Below are 25240 nucleotides of genomic sequence, written 5' to 3'. Positions count from 1 at the left end.
GTTGGGGTGATGAGATGTGCACAGTGCAGGGTTAGGGGCTCAGGAGGGAGGTGCAGGGGGTAGGAGTGAAGGGGTACAGGGATTGGGGCACAGAAGGGAAGTGCAGGGGTTGGGATGAAGGGAGCACACTGCAGGGGTAGGGGCAAAGGAGGGGACAGGTGTTGGGGTGCACAAGGAGGCAGAGGTTGGGAGTGAAGGGGGAGTAGGCATTGGGGTGAAGGAGGGGGAGTAGGCATTGGGGTGAAGGTGGCACAGTGCAGGGGTTAGGGGCGCAGGAGGGGAATGCAGGTGTTGGGGCGAGGAGGCGTGCCCGTGCAGGGTTAGGGGCGCAGGAGGGAGGTACAGGCATCACGGTGAAGGTGACAATGCAGGGGCTAGGGGGGAAAGCAGGGTGGGGATCCCATGGGGGAGCACCACACCCACAGGGGTCAGGGCACCTAAATGCAAGTTCGCCCAGGGTGCCATTTTCCCCAAGGCCAGCCCTGTACTTTGGTCATCCCCCAACCACAAATAAATAGTGTAACCTCTTCCCTCTGGTCAATTGCTTCCACCTTGTCCCTCTCCATTCTATCCAAAAAGCTGCTACCAAAATATTAAAATAACCGTGTTTATTAAGACAAACCTTTGTGCCTATTTCACACACATCAATGGGATCATTATCACCACAGCATCCTGTATCCTTATCTTTATGGTGTGGATCTTCCCAAGTCTGTTAAAGGATTGAGAAACACAATAATTAAACTCCAATCACAATTCCTTAGTTTACCTATAAATTACAGAGGTTAATAAAACACCAGTAAATAAAGACACAGCCTCTCCTTTTTCTGGCAATAGGCATGCTTAGCTCAAGGAAGATGGTAGATTTTATGAGCCTGGATAAGATAGCTGGGAGAGCACCAGCCTTTTAATCTGAGGGTCTGGAATTTAAGTCCCTCTTCACGTACAAATGCTAAGTCAAAATTGGATGTGTTTCTGAAGATATGCTCAACATTTTCTTTGTTGCTTTTTTAATTAAAGGGAATTGTTTTAAAACTTAGTTATTTCCACTTTTAGAAAAAGTTTGCCATCAGTAGCTATTTTCCTGCTATAAGTGACTTTGTTTTTTGTGACTTTTATATCCTCTGAAGTAGGTAATTGTTTCAATTTGGGGATTTTTCTTTTCCATGTTTGACGTAATGAATCTACTAGAAATGAGAGGGAAAAAACACGCCCACACCCACCCACCAAAAAACATGGATTTTGGGAAGAGAGAAAAGAGATTTGTGGTGAAATTTCTTCTAAAGCACCCTCAAATATTTCACCACTGGTTGTTGATGAGCAAACATCTAAATCGTGAGCAAACATCTAAACCCTTATTGTCACCAAATATGGAATTGCAGCCACTGTTTATAAAAACAAAACAAAATTTTTAAATTAAATATGATCAAACAAGTCTGAAGATTCAAAATGAAATGAGTCAGAGTAACTAGTTTAACCCAAAACCAAAAGTCCCTATATGTTTTCCCTTTGTGAAAGAGGTTAAGAGATTCCAATTACTCTTTATACTGCCAAATATGAATGGCCTACATGAATTTACTACCTGAACTTTGTGTAAGGGGTAAAAAATATTACTACTTCTTGGTTTAAGTACTTTTGAATGACAGGAAGATGACAGCCTAATCCTCTCACATAGTACAGGGAAGTAAAAAGTATAAATTCAAGGTTCCTTAAATACTTAACTCCTTCCTGAAATAGCACACACATTTACACATATGCCCCAGTTCTGATCAAAATTTATGGACACACTAAAGCTCTGCATAAAAAATTCCTAATTTACAAATCTATCAAACAAAAACGTCCTTCTTGCAACTTATTTGCATTCAGGCAATGCTCAGGATTTATAAGGCAATTTACCCAGAAGACAGGAAGGTTTCACCATTATAACAAAAATGTTACCTGAGGGAGGGCACCATAATTCCATATATAACCCTTGTGAGGAAAGATATTGGCCACATATCGAAGCTTGCCTCTCTTTATATCTTGTTTAATGGGATTCAATGGTTCCTTGGTGGCAATCTAAGCAGATTGTGAAAGAGAGAGAGTGAGAAAAGAATTCTAAAATGCACAGCAATTAATCCTGTATCCAACTGGGTAAGAAGTTGCATTTTGGGCAGTGGGGAGAGCATGCTTGAGGTTTGGAAAGTATTAAAGTGTGATAGCCTCACTAACTCTCCAGGGTCATGTTCAAAAATCTGACTTGCTATTAATGTTTTAAGCTTTGGTGTGAAGCATTCATGGCAAAAAAAAAAAAAAAAAATAGTTGGACCCAGACAAGCAAAGGCATACCATTTAGGAGTCTGTCACGGTCAGCTACAAATACTGCAGAGGAACTAGGTTTGAAGCTCTGCACTTTACGGGCCAAATTCGGCAGTAACATAAATAGGGGCCCAAGCTGATCAGACAACAAGGGGTTGACAATGATGGGAAAACTGCTTTAACTGTTAGTTGTTTTCCTCCATCTGTTTTCTCTACCCATAGCATAGCAGTTACACTTGTTCTGCACACTCATTCTGCACACCCAACGAACACCAAATTGGTGCAGATTAAGTTAAATCAGAAAAAGGCACTCTTGTTCTGAAATAAGTGTCTCCACATGGGGACCTATTGCAAAATAGCTTATTCCACAATAGCTATTCTGGCCAGTTTCCCCAAGTAGACAAGTCTGACTTTACCACTTACACATGTACTCTGACCCATTTACAACAAACATGTGACATACACCACCATTTAAATCACCACTGAATTTGGCCCATAGATTTCCAAAGGAGTTGCACCCATTTACACCAGGTCAGAGCTGGACATTGTGCCTCTAATTATAGGTCTGCTTCTTGTATAAATACAAAGCATGCTCCGAAAGTTGTGACTGATTGTGCAATTCTGGTTTCAGTCAGGATTTTCCCTGCATATGGCCAAATCCTACCAGTGAAAATATGGAGTAACTCCACCGAGATTGGTGATGTTTCTCCAGATGTACAGCGATGTAACTGAGCAAAATAATTTGGCCCCTGCCTGATGTTGCCAGAGCGTCTTGGAAGAGGCTGCTGGCAATGCAAAAATGAGAATGACCTCAAGGAAGTCAAGGAAGGCCAACAGGAAACTATGTGAACTGTTGGGGCTGAGTGACATGCAGGAAATGTGGTCTAGTAAGATGAAGCAGGGGAGGCAAGTTTCAATAACTTTGTTTCTTAAATTCTTTAGATCAGTTAAGAAAATCTTCCCATGAAGGGAGGAGCAGTCCAGGAGTCACAGATGTGTGGTGATCTATGTCTAATTTTGGCTTCCTACCACGGTCCAATCTGAACGATGGTGTCTGGGAGCAGGGAAGGGGTTAGCATAGGAGTGGGCAAACTTTTTGGCCTCAGGGCCACATCTGGGTATGGAAATTGTATGGTGGGCCATGAATGCTCATGAAATTGGGGCTTGGGGTGCGGGAGGGGGTGAGGGCTCTGGCTGGGTGTGAGGGCTTTGGGGTGGGGCTGGGGATGAGGGGTCTGGGGTGCAGGAGGGTGCTCCAGGCTGGGACCGCAGGATTCAGTGGGTGGGAGGGGCACCAGGGCTGGGGCACGGGAGGGGGACAGGGGTGCAAGCTCCAGGTGGCACTTACTGCAAGCAGCTCCCAGAAGTAGTGGCATGTCCCCCCCTCCGGCTCCTACATGGAGGCGCGGCCAGGCAGCTCTGCACACTGCCCTGTCCGCAGGCACTGCCCTGCAGCTCCCATTGGCCGTGGTTCCTGGATGTGGAGCCCCCTGACTGCCCCTACGTGTAGGAGCCGGAGGGGGGACATGCTGCTGCTTCCAGGAGCCTCACGGAGTGGGGCAAGCCCCTGACCCCACTCCCCAGCTGGAGCGCCAGAGCAGGGCAAGCCCCAGACCCCGCTCCCCGGCGGGAGCTCATGGGCCAGAGTAAAACGTCTGGAAGGCTGTAGTTTGCCCACTGCTAGGTTAGGAAAACAGAAATCTGGTAGGCACCAATATAATCTCTGCCAATGTGGTGTTCTAAGAATTTCCATATCCCAGCAGTTATTTGATCAGCTGGCATGGCAAAGTAAAGGCAGCCATTTCTTGCCTCTTGCAAGAAGTCAGAGGTGGAAAAGCCAGACAAGATGTCAAGCCACATTGGAACCTGATTCTAATGGGATGGCAGGTGTCTCTATACCTCCAGAGGTCAAGTTAAGTGTTAGGTAAGAAAATAAAATACATTTAAAAGTAACCCAGATTTCAAGTTAAGCCTTTAAATGGTGCAGTGAAATTAGAACATTTGGCAAGTGGACTCAGCCTTCCCCTGATATCATCTTAAAATGTAACGTGATTTGACAGAAGAAAAAAAATAGCAGCATTATTCCTACAAGTATGAACTGTGATAGTGAACATAGTTTAAAATCCAACTTTCGAAGTCATTTCAGGATCAGGAAAAAAATTAAGCTCTGGACAGGGCACCAGCACAGGTAAGACTATTAACAGCTTACTCCCAAACTTTCACAAAACCTTGGGGAAGGGAGCCCTGAAATTAATATATTATCAAGGGAACAAGCTAGTTCCTGTACAATCTAGGAAGTGTTTTACCTTCACCACAAATAAAACATGCCTAAGCCTTTGTATTGTGACACCGCAGAGGAATGCTCCAATCAGGCTCTACTTTTAAAATTTCAAAAGCTAATTTCCCAGGAAGAAAAAAAACTTCAAAGGTAACTAAGTGCCAACAACTGCTCTTAGATTAAATATGATGTTTTTCGATCACCAATACAGAGAGGTCAAGATTAGGACTGGCACACTATAATTTATTCACCAGTAAAGCTCATGGAGGGATTAAATCTTTTGAATCCAAAGTTAAATAAATTACGGTACCTGTGTATTTGAGAGGAAGATTGAGTTCAGGACACTATCCTGCAGCTATCCTGTTCTGCCCCTCTTATTCATGTTGAGTAGCACCTTACTCTGCACCTCGAAATCAATGGGGTTATTGAGGAATAAGGAAATACTCAATCTGAGTAAGGGAGACAAAATTAGGCCCTTAATTTTTTTTAAACTACAGGAAAAACGTCAGCATGAATAACTGCAAAAGAACATTCCAGTAGTAAGAATTTTACATATAAGGATACAACTGAATAAACTGACTTTCTAAAATGTTGGAAACCATTACATCACCATCAGTTCTGCAAATATCTATATATTTAATAAACCAAGGTTGTTTTTTTAATTACCTCCATTTTAGCGTTTGACCAGCGAGGCACTTCTACAACCATGTTAAACACTACCTAAAAAGAAAAAAAAAATTGAAGTATTTAAAATAAAGCTAAGTTGGTGATAAACATTTTGCGTGATAAGTTATTTCTTCTGTATCTGGTAGCAACACTTGCTGACACTGACAACTCAGACATTTAATTTTCTAGATGCAACATATTTACAACACTATAGTTTGTCACGTTATTCCATATTCCCCAAAAGTAGAAGACAGGGTAACTATTAAGGAAGACGTAGAAATCTCCACGATGCTTTTCGGTCTGGTCTATGATATATTTCGTCACACAATGTTCAATTTGCCTGTGGAATCCATGGCCACAGGACATCATTGAAGCCCACAGCTTAGCAGGATTCAAAAAGGATTGAACATTTTAGATAAAATGGATATTTGAAAAACAAACAGGCGTTTTGGAAGGAATATAAACTCAGGCATAAACACAGAACAAAATAACCCCACATACTCTGTCAAGACACTACAGTGCAAACACTTGGCCCTCTAGGGAGAGGGTAAGAGAACAAACAGCACGTGACAGATGGGTAGTTACAGTGCTAAATGCACTACTGGAAGATGCTCATATCAGACTCATCTCCGTAGTATCTAAGATCCAAGCGAGAATAGAATAGGGCAAAATTTAACCTCTAATTAATGCAGGTTAAGAGGAAATTATCCCTGGGGGCAAGTTATCACATAATTGCTTACTGCAGGGTTTCTTGCGCCTTGCTTTGAAGCAGCTGGTACCAGCCAGTGCTGAGTGTAGGATACTGGGCAAAACTGCTCTGATCCATATGGCAATTCCTGTGTTCCTATGCCTTATTTTCTGTGAGACAAGGTGGGTGAGGCAATATCTTTTATTGAACCAACTTCTGTTGGTGGGACAGACAAGCTTTCAAGCTTACACAGAGCTCTTCTTCAGGTCTGGGAAACTAAGGCCAGGTCTACACTACAAACTTACATTAGTATTACTACATCACTCACAGGTGTGAAGAATCCCCAGCCCAAATTGACACAGTTATACTGACCCAACCCCTGGTGTAGACAGCACTACGTGGATGGAAGGGTTTCTCCTGTCAACATAGTTACCGGCTCTTGTGGTGGTGGATTAACTATGCCTATGGGAGAAGCTCTGCCATCAGCATAGTACTGTCTTCACTGAAACGCTACACCGCTGCAGTTTTAAGTGTAGAATCATAGAACTGGAAGGGACCTCGAGAGGTCGTCTAGTCCAGTCCCCTGCACTCATGGCAGGACTAAGTATTATCTAGACCACCCTTGACAGGTATTTGTCCAACCTGCTCTTAGAAACTAAGGCTATGTCTACACAGCGCACCTTACAACAGTATGTCTGTGCCACTGCACCCATGCCGTTGTAAGGTGCGCTGTGTAGCTCTCTTTATCGCCAGGAAACAAAATAAAAACACCTCCAATGGGGGGCAGTAGCTTCCTCATCAGGAGCGCAGCTCCCACCAATGAAGCACTGTCCACAACAGTGCTCTTCATGGTTAAAACTTTTGTTGTTCGGGGTGGGGGGTTCACACCCCTGAGCGACACAAGTTTTAATGACAAAAGTGCCAGTGTAGACAAAGCCTAACATGATTTCTTAAAAAGAAAGATGAACCGCCAAACTGACTTCATTGGAGTTGCACCAGGCTTGAATTTGTCCCAAAATGTCACCTTGCCTAGGACCCTAAGAGACACTTCTTACATGCATGTAAAATGTGTAATAGATATTGCAACCTCATGCAACATCTTTGGGGACCACATTGTTTTGAGTTGAGGTATGGTTTTTGTATCATTGTGGGCCAAGGGTTGTATTCAACTCCAGGGGGATGGGCTACCACAGTTCCTCCAGGAAATAAAAACAGTGGGGGTGGTTATTCAGGTGAATCACTCAGGTTGTAATCACCTCTAGAAAGATACCTCTCCCTGAGAAGGTTTGCAATTACCAGGTCAAACTGCTTTTTCCAGAGACCAACAGACAAAGAAAGGGCTTTTGGTACAAAAAAGGCTGAGTTTAAACTAATGCATGGCTTTCTTTTGATTCAGCAAACAGACAGGACCGTGGATCCTAGGAGAACCCAACCCCTGGAAGGACTGCAAAGACTGACATCTACCAGACCTCTATGCTGGAGTTGGAGTGATCTCTGATAAGCATGTAGGAACTTCAATTGTTTTTATATGTTTCCTCTGTGATGCTTTTAACTTAAGAATAGCTGTGCTTACTTAGAAAGAGCTGTGAGATAACTTGTAACTGCTGGCAATAGGCTGTTCATAGCCTTTGGACAGAAAACAACACACAGGTTCTGCCTGTGAGCCAGACTGGCTTGCTGGGGATATCACAGTGAGGTGTAGAGGGATTGCAAGCCTAATCCCCAGTCTGGATGGAGAGACACACAGGTCTCCACACAAGAGAGGTGATTGCTGGGAGCCTAAGCCTTAAGTGGGTGCTTAAGGAAGACTGGGTTGGAGGGGGGGAAAATGGTGTCAAAGGTGCAGTTAACCCTGAAACTGACATGAAGTACTCGGATTTTTGCTCCTAGTGATCTGCCGTATTAACTAACAAATATATTTCCAGAGCTGATACAATAGTCTGATCAACGCCAGCCTCTGCAGTCCCAAATTTGCACCCTCTTCCCCAAATTTGAGAGATGAACTAAAAAGTGCAAGAGGGAATCTCAACAGTCACCTCTCACTGATTTTTCCTCAAGGTCGCAAGTAATTCACGGTCCTCTCATAGCCAGAAGATCCCAAAACACATTCTATATTAATTTGTACAATGGTCATGCCCACAATGCGCTGTCCAAATTCATAAGACAGAATCCAGCTCCTGAAAAGTCAACAACCTAAGCTAATAAGCAAGGAAGAAAGCACAGAGTCCTTAAGAATAAGTGAAGTGAGAATATTCCCTGGGTAAAGAGCATCTTGAAGAAAAAGAACATAGTTATGAAAGAACATAGTTCAAAGCTGGCAGCACCGAAGGAGACAAAATTGGGATGGAAGTGTGATAAGAGACAAAAGCAGATAAGGACAGGAATGCAAGGAGCCAGTTATGGGGGGGTGTCTGACAACCATCTCTAACTCTCCCCCAGAACCACTGGGCTTACTGCGTAGCACTGCGATCATGATGGGACAGGCTCTCGCAGTTGGGGAGAGATGGCAAAACATTGTTTAAAGGGCTCACTCCAAAAATGTTAAGGCCAATTCTGGTGTGGAGCGCTTAAAAAAATAAAATAAAATAAAAAATAAAAAAAATGCTAACAAGACTAAACAAATAATCATTTTGACTTTCATAATTACAACAGGAAAAGGACCTATAAAGTCTTGCTGAAATATTACAGGATAAACTTTCACTGCCACCAGAGCCTTATTTTTGTTGTGAAGGAGACTGCGGGAGATTTAGCCGTACATCTGTGTTGTAACTGTGCATTTTCCTGACTGCATCTGTAACTGTGGCATCTGGAGAATATAGAGATTTTTTAAAAACCTAAATTGATCAAGAACTGCTTGAGGCCTGCAGTGAGTCAAGGAAGCCTCAGCTAGCGTAAATTGGTGTAGCACAAGTTATTTCAGTGAAGCTACATTGATTTATTGCAGACAAGAATCTGGCCCTCAGGATTTCTGATATTGGTTGAACACAAATGGTCAAGAGCACTAAATATAACAGCCTAATAGATTAATTCATATGCCAAAAACAAAATTTTTTTTTCAAAAGGCCTTTGAAAGGTTGAGCTGCCTAAGTTTCAGCTGCTGCGGATGTTTACAAGAGTTTAATAGCTTCATGCAATCCTTGTTTAAAAATAAAAACAGTTTGTTTATGGGACAATCAATTTTTTCCAGGGATTAACCAGAGCCCTTGCCCTGGGTGCAGAGGGTTCATGACGGGATGGTTTTAGTGGGGATCAGGGAGGTATGTACAGGAGGATTTGACAGCTGGAGATGAAAGGGAAGAGAGAAAAGGCTGCTCATTCCTCCCTCATATTCTATGTTGTGTCTTCTCTTCTTTTCCCTCACTTCCTCTTCTCCATTCTCCTCTCCCTTCCCTTCCTAGATTTCACCCTTGGATCTTCCCAGCATGCCCTCTTATTCTCTCCATCACATAGACTCAGTCCTGGCTTTCCACCCATGAATAGCGCTTGCTTCCACCATTCCTTATGGCTTGCCACAACGTGCTGCCCCACTCCGTTACAGGGGAAGCAAGCAGAAGTACAGATGCCAACCCTGGTATGACGGGTGCCTCCTGTACATGGTGAGCACCCTCTAGGCTCGCAACTTGGAGCAATGCCCCAGACTCCACATGGTGCAGACTCTCATATGTGCATGTGAGGGGCTTTGTGGAGGGCAGGCTGTAAGATAGACCTGGATGGAGGTGGCCCCTGGGGTGCATATTTGTTCACACCACCTACTTACAGTTTCACCAGCTCTGCTGGGTGGTGGCTTCTTTGGAAGAGCAGTCTACTGGGATGCAGGGAAAAAACAGGACAAAACAGTTTTTTGTAATACAGACAGGGACAGCCCATGTTAGCTGGATCCTCTCAGTTCTCAGGGACACACAGATTCTCTACTTATATATAAGAACCGAGACTGTATTGTTCATTCACATTAATATAGAGTCCAGTCATTTTCGCTTATGCTCCATTAAATACCCTGGGAGCTGAGAGGGGGAATGACTGGTTGCCAAGTGGGGAAAAATAAAAGCATTACATTTTCTAGTTTCTAAGATACAATATGCCAACAGGAAGAAAACAATTAAAAATCTTTAGTACTATCCCTTAAATTACAATATTTTGTCAATGAGATATAAGAGCAACCCATAGCCAAAGGAGCAGTTTCAGGAAGGGCAGGAGAGGAGGAAACAGGGCTGCAAATAGTTTACATGAAGAAATCTGTTTCTGGCTCCTTTCCTGGACCACCTCCCTACAAGCTGCCTTCTGGGCTTGAAGTGTCCCTTCTCACATACAACCCTCCTCTCCTCTAGTAAATCACCCTTTCCCTGCTGAGCTGCTCACTTCCTTCCCCAGTCCTGCTGAGCTCCTGATCCTGTGACCAGTGGATGTGGGGCAGGGATTAGAACCTATTTGTAATGGGGGAGAGGGGGTGAAGAAATTTGATGTTTGCCTGGGGGATGGGAAACTGAGAGTTTAGTGGCTGCTGTGGAATTTTTTAAAGGATAAAGCAATTTTGAGTAGAAGAGGAAGCAGAACGCAGGCCAGCCTGTGCCGAGAATGAGGAAGTGAACAAAACCAATGGGAAGAGGAGGAGATAAAATGAGGAACAAAAAGGATGGTGAGTTTTTCCAGAAAAAGTCTGCAGTTACTGCAGCCACTTGTACAGCAAAGTGCTTTTGGAAAATATAATTAAAAAAAAAAAGCATTCTGGACCTGCTGACATACCTCATTTACGCTTTGTAACATGACAAGGGCAGAGAAAGAAGACAGCAGCTATACTTCAACTGCTTCTCTTCTGTGACGATTTAATGCAGCTGCTGCTCATTTATGATTTTACCAACTCTCATCACAGGCCTGAGCGAAGGTCTAAGGAAGAGTGAACAGAGCAAGCCACAGCCCAGTGCCTTCAACTACGGAAGAGAAAAGAGGGATGAAAAGAAGGACTACCATGAAACATGATCACAGATATATGGAGATGTGGTTACTATGGACCTGTTCACAATATAAACCCCATCCCCAATGTATCACTTGCTATGAGGTGCTGGCCAATGAAAATCAAACCAACAATCTCCAGCTATATCTAGAGACCAAACATTCTGGCCTGAAAGACAAGCCTCTGGAGTTTTTCCAGTATAAGTTAACAAAGCTACATGGCCAAAAATGCGCAATGTCCACTCTGAAGTCAACAGGCAGGCAGACATCTCATCTTGTGAGTCTTTGCACTGAAAAGCGAAGGGGAGTCTGATAGCGCAGGGGAACAGTTTTTACTTCAAGCTGTACAAAGAAATGGTTTCAGTGATGTTCAATGACAAGATAAGCACGCAACTGGACACATTAAAGCTGTGAAAGATCCAGGACCAAGAAGGATCTCTGCCATTGGTGAAAATGTAGCATCAATCTTCTCAAGCTTGAAGCAACTATTTCTTTGCAATTAAATCTCACTAATTCACTGATGTGGCTTCCTTTGCAAACTCTCTCTCCTAGGCAGTATTGAGCTGGAGCTGGTTCACACCAGTTCGCAAGAACCGGTTGTTAAATTTAGAAACTGGTGTAGAACCGGTTGCTAAAGGGGCGGGCGGGTGGACAAACACCGTCCTGGCCGGCCCGCCTGACTTCCCAGCTGGGGAGGCTCCCCGCCCCGGCAGAGCCGCCCCACCCCGGCAGAGCCGCCACACCAGCGCAGCTCTGCAGCTCCTGCCGCTTTGAGCGGCACGGTAAGGGAGCCAGGCTGGGGCTGGAGGAGGGGTCGGCAGGGCTGCCCAGAGGGGGGGCAAGTGGGGCAATTTGCCCCTTTCCCCAGGCCCCGCAGGGGCCCCCACGAGAATCTCTGAGGCTCCCCCTCCGGCCCCGCCTCCGCCTTCCCCCCTACCTAACCCCCCATTCCCCGTCCGATTACTGCCCCCCAGAACCTCTGCCCCATCCAACCCCCCCCGCTCCCTGTCCCCGGGACTCCCTGCCCCTTATCCAACCCCCCCGGCCCCTTACCATGCTGCTTACCCCCGCCTCCCCCCTCTCCCGGAGCCTCAGCACGCCGTGTCCAGGATCAGCCCTGAACAGCGCTGCAGTGGCATGGCTCCAGCGGGGCCTGAGCTCCTCCTGCTCAGAACCGCGTGTTAAGGGGGCGGGGGTCTTTCGGGGTGGTGGTGGATGGGGTCGGGACAGTCAGGGGACAGGGAGCAGGGCGAGTTGGGTAGGGGGTGAGGTCCTGGGGGGCAGTTAGGGTGCGGGGTCTCGGGAGGGGGTGGTCAGGAGACAAGGAGCGGGGGGGTTGATGGGTTGTGGGTTCTGAGGGGGGCAGTCGGGGGCAGGACATGGGTTGAGGGGGGGAAGACAGGCACGTGGAGCTTGTACTCACCACGCAGTTCCCTACCAGGTCTTCGGCTGCGGGTCCTTCACTCACACTGGGTGAAGGACCCGCTGCCGAAACGCCACCGAAAACCCGGAGTGAAGACGCCACCACCAAAGTGCTGCCAAGGACCCGGTAGGGAATCGGTTCTTAGGATTTTGGGAGCTCATCACTGCTCCTAGGTATTAATATTAATATTAATCTGGTGGCTGAGGGCAAGACGACTTCCTTTGTTCTCTGTCTCTGCTAACCCGCACAACTGCAGGGGAAGTTTTTCAAATATCATATGGAATGCGTTCTTGAGTGGGAACATTGTGATGGTTTCCACAGATGGAGCACAAGCAATGGCATCACAGAGGTCTAGTTACATATAGCTGCTTTGTAGCACCAATGGCTCCTTGTATAGACCAGGAGGCCCTAATCACAAGGAAATCACCAGCATATCTGAAAAACATGAAGGATGCTGCTGGGAAAACAGTTAACTTCCTTAGAGTTTATCCCATGAATCCTAATGTTTTTGCTGTGCTGAGTGATTAACGCTGCCAAGTTCCCTCCTTCACACAGGTATATCTTGGCTTTATAATGAGAAAGCACTGACACACCTTTTTGAACTCCCTCCCAAAGTGCCAGTCTCTCTGTCAAGTCACTCACTTGCCTCGCCCGCCTGTTTTGATGACCCCTTATGGCTCACCCAGCTGGCTTATTTACCAGAAGTTTTCACTTGACAGAGGAAACTCTGCTTGAGTTTGCAAGGATAGCCTGTGATGCTATTTAACACAGAGAACATGTCTGATGCCCTGATTTAAGAAAAAAAACAAAAAAAACAAAAAACTTATGGGACTCTGCAAGTAAATGAGGATAATCTCGCTGTGCCTAGATAATTTCCTCACTGAAGCCCACAAACATCTTCCCATTTGAAGTAAAAGTATGTATTCAAGAACACCTGACTCATCTGAAAACAGAACATCTGTGAATAAAACATCAAAGACACATACAATGATGAGCTGGTTAGAAGTCCTTTCAGTGCAGCAGGGAACGACATTTCAGATTTGTCTTTAAAGATAACTATGGCCTCTAGGAACTTGCCCGCAACAAGACACTAAGGGTATGTCTACACTACGAAATTAGGTCGATTTAATATAAGTCAATTTTTTAGAAATTGATTTGATACAGTCAATTGTGTGTGTCCCCACTGAAGACCATTAAGACCATTAAGTCGGAGTGCATCCACAGTACCGAGGCATCTACTTTCGGAGCGTTGCACTGTGGTAGCTATCCCACAGTTCTCGCATTCTCCGCCGCCCACTGGAATTCTGGGTTGAGCTCGCAATGCCTGATGGGACAAACATTGTTGCGGGTGGTTCTGGGTACATGTCGTCAGGGCCCCCCTCCAGGAAAGCAACAGCAAAAAATTATTTCTTGCCTTTTTTCCTGGGTTACCCGTGCAGATGACATACCATGGCAAGCATGGAGCCCGCTCAGCTCACTGTCACCGTACATCTCCTGGGTTCTGCTGGCAGACGCGGTACTGCAGTGCTACACAGCAGCAGCTCCTTGCCTTTGCAAGTTAGCAAAGACGGTTAGCAGCTGCATTGTACCGTCTGCTGCTGTCTCCTGGTTCCTCCTGGCCGGCCTCGGTGAGGGCTCTTGGGCAGACATGGGTGCTCCTGGCCAGCCTCACTGAGGTCAGTCGGGGGCACCTGGGTGCTCCTGGCTGGCCTCTGTGAGGTCGGTCAGGGGTGCCTGGACATAAATGGGAGTGACTCCAGGTCATTCCCTTCTTTAAGTTCAGTCTAATGGAGATTCAGTCCTGCCTGGAATATCGGGCAAGTCTATCAAAGAACCAGAGAGGCAAACAGCCGCTCTGGGTCAGAGCCCCAGACATCCTGCTTCTATGATGAGCTGCATGCCATTCTAGGGGATGCCCCTACAACTACCCCACCCCTGTGCTTCCCTCCTCCCCCACCCCTCCCGGGCTACCTTGGCAGTTATCCCCCTATTTGTGTGATGAATTAATAAAGAATGCAGGAATTTGAAACAACAATGACTTTATTGCCTCTGCAAGCGGAGATGAAAGGTGGGAGAGGAGGGCGGTTGGCTTACAGGGAAGTAGAGTGAACCAAGGGGGCTGGGTTTTCATCAAGGAGAAACAAACAGAACTTTCACACCGTAGCTTGGCCAGTCATGAAACTGGTTTTCAAAGCTTCTCTGATGCACAGCGCACCCTGCTGCGCTCTTTTAACCACCCTGGTGTGTGGCTGCCCTTACATTTAATTGTTTAGAACGGAGTTCTGATAGCACGGATTGATCTCCCCACCCAGCGATCAGATCCAGTACCTCCTGTTCGGTCCATGCTGCAGCTCTTTTGCGATTCTGGGACTCCGTGGTCATCTGTGCTGATCAGCTTCCCACGGTGGCCAAACAGGAAATGAAATTCAAAAGTTTGCGGGGCTTTTCCTGTCTACCTGGCCAGTGCATTTGAGTTGAGAGTGCTGTCCAGAGTGGTCACAATGGAGCACTCTGGGATAGCTACCGGAGGCCAATACTGTCAAATTGCATCCACACTACCCCAAATTCGACCCAGCAGGGTCAATTTCAGCGCTAATCCCCTCGTTGGGGAGGAGTACAGAAATCGATTTTAAGAGCCCTTTAAGTCAACAAAAATGGCTTCGTCGTGTGGACGGGTGCAGGGTTAAATCGACCTAACACTGCTAAATTCGACCTAAACTCGTAGTGTAGACCAGGGCTAAGAGAATGGCTACACTTCAATCAGACAACCTCAGCTGGCCCGGGCCAGCTGACTTCTCGCGGGGTCCTAGAGCCCGGGCTCAAGCCCAAGCCCAAATGTCTACACCGCAATTAAACAGCTCCCTAGCCCAAGCCCTGGGAACCTGAGTCACCTGGCACAGGCCAGCCAGGGGGGTTTAACTGCAGTGTAGATATACTCTGAAGACTACAGAACCAGCCCCTGACAGAATTGTGACTGCAACTGTAGGAAGAACATCCAGCATTCACAGGTGGAGATTGGAAACTTTTTGATGCTTTTCACATCTACTTACCGAGTGTGAATTTTCAGTGCTTGCAGTACTTAAAACAAAGCACAGGTTCAGATTACAAAATGGTAATGATCTGAGACCAAAGGTGATTATCTCCCCTAACATCTGGGGAGCAGCCATCCCCAACTCATTAAGTAGTTCAAATATATAAATAGTTTCTTTATTCTCTTTTCCATGCTAGCAATTACAGTGGTTACACAGGGTTGACGTGATTGCAAATCTGAGAGTAAATCAGAGTTTGGAAAGGGAGATGGCCCACGATATGGCCTCACTACTAAAAGACGCCCCATACCAGGAAAAAGTTGGGGAAACCTTATTAGAACAAACCAAGCAAGTTGATCTTGCAAACTGCTAAGATGTATGTCCATACTTCAGTGAAGAACTGAATTAAGCACATCAAAAGATAGACCAATATTTTGTAGTCCCCTTTTCAATATCACAAGTGCTCAGAACACTTTTAAATAAATCTGAAACTGAGGAGACTTATGCCAAATTATTTCTATTTTCTATATCTAAACTGCAATTGGATGTACATTATTTACCAGAGAAACACTTGACTAGTATAATGTAACATATGGTTTTAGGAGGTACAGTACTGCTAGAAGTGCCAACAAATAAGCAAGATCCTGAGCACATGTGCTTATTTTAAAAAGCTATGCCACTTTTCATGGGATTAGGAAAGGTAGCCAGGTTGGTTATCTATTGCACAATTTGCATCCATAATGTCTCTTGCCTTTTCAACTGAATATAGTATTCCTGTCCTAAACTGCTGTGTAATATTATTGAGTGGTGTTAAAAAGTTTCTATGCTTCATCCTACACATGGCTATGTTTTTAAAAGGTGAGCAAAGTAATTCTTTTATGTCTGTCTATCTCTGAGTGAATTACATACTCATAATTTGTAATATACCCACTTTTATGAAGCATTTTGAGATCCTTTTGGATGAAAGAAAACATATATAAGATATTGCAAACACAATACTTGATGAAGTTGAACTTCTAACTAAGCACTATATTAGATGGATCCTCTGAAGACATCTGTAGGATCAGGGCTATCGCATGTAGGAAATAATGATGTCATTTTAGTCAAGTTTAAGAAGATTTCCACTAAATGAGAAAAATATTAAAGTATAAATATTAAAGTTACAGCTCAGAAGTTTCATCTAGTTTTAACCATTTTGTAGATTAGGCTCTGCAAGATGATCAGGATCAGATATTGTCACACACTGCTTAGACAGATAAGAAACAGAATATGTGACTGCCTGCTAGAGTTATAATTCATAGCATATGTCATGTGAGTGCATGCCTCATCACCTGTTATTCAGCTATATAGCTCCTCCTTATGTTTATCTTTTATTCGCATTTATAAATGACTGTGCTCCTACTTAAATAATTCTTACATCAGCATTAAAAAAAAGACTGAAATTTAAATAGTACATATAACTGGTATTTGTGGGTTAAATGAATTATGAGTGAGAGAGAATTAATGTGTATGTGTGAGCAGATGGACGTGTAAGGATGGTACACGGGACCATACCAGTGACAGGAAATAATATTTCAAGTGCTGCTAGAAACCAAACGATCAGAGTGGCTCTGTCTAGTTAAAATGCCATTTAGCGGTATTTGAAATACAATTAATTGGTCACATAGATATTGCCTAATAATTGCTGGTTACTCAGAACTTATTTCAGTGCCTAAATAGGGATTTAAGAGCCCATCTTTAAGAACCCATATTTGAAAATCTGAGCCTTAAAATGTGAATTGTTTCTTTCGCATTCTACTCAATACTTAAAATGATTCCATGCCCCCACTTAGGTCCCAAGACAACCTTTACTAGAAACTATACAATTTAAAAGACGACTCCCTTCACAAACATTTACACAAACAAAGCTTGGGTACTCATTCTCTCTTTAACTAGCAGCAATGCTGAGCACATGCACAGGGCACTTTACTGTGCACAGCTGCACATCCCAGAAAAGCACATGCCTTCAGTCCAAAACACACCTGGAAAGTCTGGGGTTTGGCCCATCGTACTTAATATCCCTGTGGTTTTCAACCTGTGGTCTGCAGACCCCTGGGGGAGTCCGCAGACTATGTCTGTGATTTTCAAAGGTGTCCTCACCTCCATTAGAAATGAAAAGAGGTTGAAAATCACTGCGCTAACAGAAAAAATTATAATTGTTTTTATGTTACTCTGCAGTCAGAGCACATAGGGAATGTTTTACTAAGAAAATTTACTTGAGCAGGCTTCTGTATGTAATAGGAGAAAATACAATGTATGAACTTTACAACTGTCAGAAAGAAGCTTCTACTGAAAAATATAAAACACTTGTCTTTTAGAACATTTTGATTACTAAAAAAAATGACTTTTTTGCCCATTTGAACAGAAGACTTGAAATCCCTTTGAGGTCCCTCATCCCATGGCATTTGTATTTGAAGGTTTATCAGTTGTATTCAGTGAAAGATGCATGGTACTGAACAGCTCTCATTTTCCCCACCATGACTGAAAGCCCCATGCTAATGTGTCCATTACAAGCAGAGCATAGCAAAATTACATTTAATGAAAAATAATTTCTAACTGTACCTCACTTCCATTAGTCTTTGATCTCTTTGCAGGAACCTCCTTATCCTATACAGAAAAAGAAAAATTTGCATTTAGAACGCTCACTTACAGGAGTCAAATCCAAAATATATTCATGTTAGAGAAAAGAATACCATGGTGTTTCTATAAATAATTACTACACTGTACATTCTACACAGACTATACTAGTAGTTTTTAAAAGGGCTTGAAAAATCCACTCGTGAGTGGCAAGTTAGTCCTTGAGAATACGAGGGGGGACCTAAGCCATCAATTTCTCTATAACTGTAACTTTAATTTTAAAAACATTTAAATTTCCTAATGGTTGAAAGGCTATAACCTTCCAAATGTGAACTGATGCATTTTCATCTTCCTGAATCAGAAAGGGACAAATCTAGTTTCTTTGCCAAGCACCAGTTGAGCGAAATTAAGACCGGTGAGTATCAGTGCTGCTTTACAGATCCCAGTAGACAGCCACAAAACTGTTAAGAACCAGGTCAGTTTCATCCTGCTGCTGCTTTGCAATAGCTGTAAATTGTATTATAAACAGCAGCAGGCATTGGAGTTATTCACAGGTGAAGAGGACTCTAAAGGCAGAGGCTGGAAGAGAGGAAGAGTAGCAGAGGCCTCTTCATTCTCCAGCAGAGCCGCCCAGAGGATTCAGGGGGCCTGGGGTCTTCCTGCCGCCGAATCGCCACCAAAGACCCGGCACTTCGGTGGCGGGTCCAGGGGCGGAAGGACTCCCCGCCGTGGGTCTTCGGGGCACTTCGGTGGCGGGTCCCGGGGCAGAAGGACTCCCCGCCGCCGAATTGCCGCCGAAGACCAAGAGTGGAAGAAGCTCCAGGGGCCCAGGCCCTGCAAGAGTTTTCCGGGGCCCCCAGAGCAAGTGAAGGACCCCGCTCCAGGGGCCCCGTAAAACTCTTGTGCGGGCCCCTGCGGGGCCCAGGGCAAATTGCCCCACTTGCCCTCCCTCTCCCCACCTCTGGGCAGCCCTGTTCTCCAGTCCCCTTCCAGCATCTAGGAGGCTGGGAGAGGGATCAAAGTGGAGACCCATGTCTCTCCCAGCAGCCTGGAGGCTCTGGAGAGACAGAAGAAACTGAAATTTCTTCCCTTGTCCATCAGCCAGAATGGGAGGAGCTTCAAATTCATCAGACATCTGCTTGCCAGAGGCAAGTTTAAAAAAAGACTGAAAGGAGGATGCAGGGACAGCATCTTAGTGGAAATGTCAGCACCCTCCTCCCTCCCAGCAGCTAAAGATAGTAAGAGGTGCTAGTAAAGTCATGGCCCCTGGACCTCCCTTGTAAGGCCTTCCAACTCTTGTCTTTCCCATCAGCCTCTCACCAACAGGTTTAGTCCTCCCACACAAAGGCATCAGCTACACTTTTCAAGCCCTGGTTGTAAATGATTAAACAGAATGATATTGATATAGCATTTATCTATTTAGGAAAACCCCTCTGGGCACAGGATAGGGCTGCAGATTTTTCTCAGTGTTCCATCCTACAAATCAACTGAACAGTTGAGGAAACAAACCTTAAAGGCTGAAAATTTCCCAAGCTATTTTTTGGAACTAGTACGCCATAATAAGCAAACCTCTTCTCAGACTAAACTGAAGGCTGGCAGTTTTCACAGATGACGCAGAAAACAGGCATTTCACTATAGCAATAATGAAACTCCAGGGAATATGGCTAACAATACGTGAAAGTGGTTGGCTGCACCTCATGCCTTGTAATTCTCCAAAGGTGCGATTACCACTCCTCTCTTGGGCATTATTGCTGCCTTCAAATTACAACATGTCTTTTGGGAATTAAAGAAATATACCATTCACATAAATATGTATTGTGTAAGCCTCTTCTACTGCAAAACTGCTGGTACTGTAGAAAAATAGCAATTTGCATGGGTTTGATGAAACAAAAAGTGATTTAGGAATAGTAACAGTATTCTAAATTAGCGCACATAAGCACAGAACTAACAGCCAAGGTAATTAACAACTAGAACACGTTACCAAAAGATATGGTGGACTTCTCATTTGAAAGTCTTTAAATCAAAACTGCATATCTTTCTAAAAGACACAATCCAGTTCCACCAGAAATTATTGAACTCAACACAGAAATTACTGGGTGAAATTCTATGGTCTGTACTATGGAGGAAGTCACCACAGATCAGGGGTCTCAAACACGCGGACCACAGAGCTATTTCCTGTGGCCCGCGCCCGCCCCGGCCTACCTCCAGGTGAGGGGTGGGGAAACTACACCTGCGGGATTGCACCCTCACGACACTCCCTAAAGCAGCTGGCATCACGTCCCTGCGGCCGGTGGGAGGGGGAGGAGAAGCAGAGGGCTCCGTCCGTGTATTGCCCTGGCTTCTAGGCACTGCCCCCCGCAGCTCCCATTGGCCGGGAATGGGGAACAGCGGCCAATGGAAGCTTCCGGGGAGGTACCTGGAGGCGCGACAAGCAGCGTGCAGAGCCCTGCGGCCCCGTCAGTCCAGCTACTTCCCAGAGTGGAGCAGAGCCAGGGCTGGGGCCGGCAGCCTGCCCTGGCCCCGGTGTGCGCCGCTGCCACCCCAGAGCCGAAGCCCTCCTGCACCCCGCCCCCCAACTCCCTGCCCTGAGCCCCCTGTCTGCACCTCAACTCCCTGCTGCACCCCACACCCCGTTCCCTGAGCCCCCAGCTGCATCCCACACCTCTTCTGCACCCCAACCCCCTGCTGCACCCAAACTCCCTGCCCTGAGTCCCGTGCCTGAACCTCAATCCCCTGCTGCACCCCAACACCCTGTCCTGAGCTCCCTGCCGCATCCCACACCCCAACCCTCTGCCCTGAGCCCCCTGCTGCATCTCACACCCCAACCCCCCGCCCTGAGCCCCCTGCTGCATCCCACACCCCTTCTGCACCCTGAGTCCCCTGCCTGCACCCCAACCCCCTGCTGCACCTCAACTCCCTGCCCTGAGCCCCCGCCACACCCCTCATGCACCCTCTGGGGGAAGAGAGGGGGCAGAATTGGGGTGGGAACTTCAGGGAAGGGGTTGGAACGGGGACAGGGAAGGGGTGGGAAGAGGCGGGGCCTCATGGAAGGGGTGGAGTGGGGGCAGGGCCGGGGGTAGTGAGGGGGTGTGTGTCAGTGATGCAGCCCTCGGGCCAATGAACTAGCCCTCATGTGGTCCTCATGGTCATTTGAGTTTGAGACCCCTGCCATAGATCATAAAGGTCCCTTCTGGTCCTAAAATATATGAATCTATTGTAATAATTGCTAAAAATAAAACAAGATTTCTATTGAAAAGAAAAAAAAAATCAACCTGCTTTTGACCATTAGAGGACACAACATCCACCATTTCAAGAAATAATAATTGCATTTGAGTCTAACATATACCTCTTTAGATCCAGCAAACAGAGGAATGTCATGAAACGGGGAAATATATTTACCGTCCGCATTCTCTGCGAGACAAAAAAACAATTGTTACAAATCTAAACCAAACATGCTGAAAGATGTCCACATTACTAATAAATATGTCCCTATTGCTTCCATCATTATAGACAGATGTAGGAACGTTACACTTCTTAAACACTAAGGGGGTAGGAAAACCGCCCCCAATATTTAGAGCGGCTGAAGTGGTTCCCACACCCCCACACTTCCGGTCAGGAGACACACTGATTAAGTGCCGATTAGGAGTATATCTCTGGAGTACGCAGTGCATAAAGCACCAATCAGGAGAGGGGGCGAGACGTTGGCTTGAGTTTGTACATGCGTATAATAGAATGATTTATGTAACCAACTATAATAAATAGACGTGGACAGCCCCGTTGGAGGCGGGTCCACGGGAACAGACTGACGGACTTGGCTTCATTCATTGCTACAGACAGACAAGGGTCTATGAGTATTTTAAACTGAAACACTGCTTTGCCGGGGGATTTATGTTGTAACAAAGTCTTTTCTGGAGTCAAACTGCAAATTTTACGATAAAATGGTCAATTTATACATCTACCGCTGCCATATGGGGTAGGGATAGCTCCGACGAAGTGGGTATTCACCCACGAAAGCTCATGCTCCAAAACGTCTGTTAGTCTATAAGGTGCCACAGGACTCTTTGCTGCTCATTGGTTTGAGCATTGGCCTGCTAAACCCAGGGTTATGAGTTCAATCCTTGTGGGTGCCACTTAGGGATCTGGCACAAAATCAGTACTTAGTCCTGCTAGTGAAGGCAGGGGACTGGACTGGACTCAATGACCTTTCAGGGTCCCTTTCAGCTCTATGAGATAGATATATCTCCATATATTATTATTAATACAGAAACAATTGTTATGCAAATGTTGTACAAATATGGTATTACATTCCAGCAAATAAAAGACAAAGTTTAGCCATAGGTAGGGCCCTACCAAATTCATGGCCATGAAAAATGCATCACGGACCATGAAATCTGATCTCTCTCCACAAAATCTGGTCTTTTTTGTGCTTTTACCCTATACTGTACAGATTTCACAGGGGAGACAAGCATTTCTCAAACTGGGGGTCCTGACCCAATAGGGAGCTGCAGTTTTTATCAGTTGCTGATAAAAATCAGCTTATTTTAGGGAGGTTGCGGTATTGCCACCCTTACTTCTGCACTGCCTTCAGAGTTGGACGGCTGGAGAGCAGCGGCTGTTGGCCGGGCACCCAGCTCTGAAGGCAGCGCCCCACTAGCAGCAGTGCAGACGTAAGGGTGGCAATACCATAACATGCCACCTTTACTTCTGCTAATGGCAGCTTTGCGGTCGGAGTCAAGCTCCCAGCCAGCGGCTGCCACTCCCCAGCTGCCAGTACTGCAACCCTCCCTACAATAACCTTGCCACACACGCCCCCAACTCCTTTTGGGGTCAGAACCCCTACAATTACAACACTGTGAAATTTCAGATTTAAATAGCTGAAATCATGAAATTTACGATTTTTAAAATCTTCTGTGAAATTGACCAAAATGGCCAGTGAAATTGGTAGGGGCCTACTCATAGGCCACTGTTCAAACTGAAGTGACAGTCACTAGATCAAGCCTATCGCACCCAAACTCGAGTCAGGGTGACAGATTTCTGACAGGGTGCAACTGACCATTTACATCTGTCCATTTCTCTCACAGCAATGTAAATCAGAAGTGACTCCACTGAATGTAATGGAATGACAATGGTACAAAAATCAGTGTTAAGAGCAAAATCAGAAAGTGGCTTTTTTAAATCTTCATAACTATTAAAAAAAAGGAAGTGTGAAATTGAAAGTAACCACACTAGCTTTTTGTTTGCAATGTTGGTGTAACCGTGTTGTCCCAAGGCATTAGGGAGACAAGATGAGTGAGGCAAAACAAGCTGGTCCAAGAAAATATATATTTCCTCACCCACCTTGTCACACGAGGTACTTCTGTCTTGACAGGTCTGAGAGCTTCGTTCACACTTTCATACATGCTGACTGCTCAGCCGACCCTCAGTAAAATAGCTATGCTCATTTCAAATGTAAATTTTCCTTTACTACAAGCACATTTGGAGCATTCACTACTATTACATCAGGAGCATGGACTCACAAGACAGAATCTACACACTGTTATTCCTGCCAAAGCAATTAAACTCATGCACTGCTTTAAAAAAAAGTTTCCTACGTGTTTTTTTTTATTTGTAATTATCTTCTCTTCTTCATTTAGGGTGATCAGAGAGCAAGGGTGAAAAATCGGGACAGAGGGTGGGGGGTAATTGGCATCAAAGACAAAGCCCCAAATATTGGGACTGTCCCTATAAAATTGGGACATCTGGTCACTCTATCTTCATTCTCGGATGTGTGTTTTGCCCCATAGTGGGGCTGCTGGCGGCTGAAAGGCCTTCACTTGCACAAGTCTCACCCACTGGGACACAAGAGACTCCTTTGTACTGGATTAATTTTATTGTATTTTTTTTATATTTTTTTTAAAGTCACCCTCTGGGGAGACAAGCCTTCAGCTGTTTCTCTGGGACACTCAAATTCCCTGCAGGGCTGGAGACAAAGCCCTCTGCACAGGCCAACTCTCCAGGCCTAGGAGGGGCTAATGCATCTAGCCACATCTTAGTCTTTATTCATTTGTAGCAAAAGCCTGTAGGTTTCAACCCAATGCTCCAGCGCCCCGGGGTGGAGGGGGGGCAGCAACAGGGGGTGCCTATACCAACACCCCAGGCCAAGTTTCCTAGTTAAGCTCTAAAGCATGTCCGGGGGGGGGGGGAAATCCTGGCTTTCTCCATTCACCCGCTTGAGGGAGCGCCCCCCAATTACGGCTGGCAGGGGGCAGCGTCCCTGAGCTCGCAGCCACCCCGCGTTCCTCCGCGCCTCCCCGGCCAGGGGCTGCGGGGCCCGGAGCCCCGGGGGGGGGGCTGCTACTTACTGAAGTAGAGGCGGTACTCGGGCGAGTGGGGCCGCCCCCGCTGCTCCGTGCTGCCCTGGGCCATGGTGCTGAGCCAGCTGCGGCGCGGCAGCCTCCTCCCCGCTGCGGAGCAGGAGCGGGAGCCGCTCCGAGCCGAGAGCAGCGGCAGCAGCCCCCGCACGGCCTGCCCGAGCCCCGCACGCATGCTGGCGCCGGCGCCGCCACAGCCTCGTCCGCTTCCTGCGCCGGGCCGGCCGTCTGAGCATGCTCGGCGGCGCCGCGGCCCTGGCTGGCTCTGCCCGGGTGCAGAAGTGGGGTGCGCAGGGGCAGCCGGCGTGAGCAGCGGGAGCCCCTGGCCTGGGAGCGATCCGCCGGGAACGTGGGAACGGCAGGACGGGCTCGCCCCGCGGACACCTGCTGGAGGGGCTTCGGGGGCAGCTCGCGTCCCCCCGCTGCTGGCCACGTCCTCAGCCCCCAGTGTGCCCCGTTTGGGGGTGGGCCCGTCCTCCAGATCACGAGATTGGCTTAAAAATAAGGCAGTCAGCGGGGAGTTTTTATTTGCGTTCTTGCTCTTGAGCCTTTGGAGTCTCATTTTTTATTTCAAGCCCTAGACACTTTTCCTAGTGAAAACCCAGAGTCTCGCGTAACCACGTGACTGCGGGGAGTGGCGTTCTAAGCACTAACTCGTGCAAACTTCGCAGCGAATGCGTGGCCGTGACTCATGGGAATTGCAAACACCGTTGATCTACGTCAATGTCTATCTAGCTAATTTCTATTTAAAAAAAAAACTGGAAATAACTGGCCGCTAAAGAGGTGATTCAATGTCTTCCTCCCACTTCTCCCTTGAAGGGTCAACCTTTTTCATACATGATGATGCTCTGTTTAGAAAAAAGTCGTGGCCAACTTCATCAGTTTCAAGGACGGGAAAAAAAGATCACGAAACAAACAAACTAACCCCCCAAAAATCTCCCTACTAAA

General features: G+C 46.2%; 1 protein-coding gene across 3 annotated transcripts in view; it reads right to left on the bottom strand.

Annotated features, from left to right (window-relative positions):
• Nucleotides 1-24522, bottom strand: part of PPA2 (inorganic pyrophosphatase 2) — a 47970-nt gene extending 23448 nt beyond the window's left edge. Inside the window, exons 1-7 of one of the 3 annotated variants that reach the window (XM_045018981.1) lie at nucleotides 24284-24522; nucleotides 21289-21353; nucleotides 17928-17972; nucleotides 9685-9729; nucleotides 5240-5293; nucleotides 1936-2055; nucleotides 623-709 (exon numbers count right to left, since the gene is read on the bottom strand). In XM_045018981.1, the coding sequence (XP_044874916.1) occupies nucleotides 623-709; nucleotides 1936-2055; nucleotides 5240-5293; nucleotides 9685-9729; nucleotides 17928-17972; nucleotides 21289-21353; nucleotides 24284-24467 (600 nt within the window). In that variant the 5' untranslated portion in view covers nucleotides 24468-24522. Of the gene's footprint in view, nucleotides 1-622; nucleotides 710-1935; nucleotides 2056-5239; nucleotides 5294-9684; nucleotides 9730-10667; nucleotides 10704-17927; nucleotides 17973-21288; nucleotides 21354-24283 lie in introns of those variants that run through there. The other 2 variants (XM_045018982.1, XM_045018983.1) reach the window with 2 other exon arrangements.
• Nucleotides 24523-25240: the final 718 nt, after the last annotated feature.

Source organism: Mauremys mutica, chromosome 5, assembly GCF_020497125.1.
Source record: "Mauremys mutica isolate MM-2020 ecotype Southern chromosome 5, ASM2049712v1, whole genome shotgun sequence".
NCBI lineage: Eukaryota > Metazoa > Chordata > Testudines > Geoemydidae > Mauremys > Mauremys mutica.
Note: the sequence above shows the minus strand (reverse complement) of the source record. Positions and strands in the feature narration are given on the sequence as shown.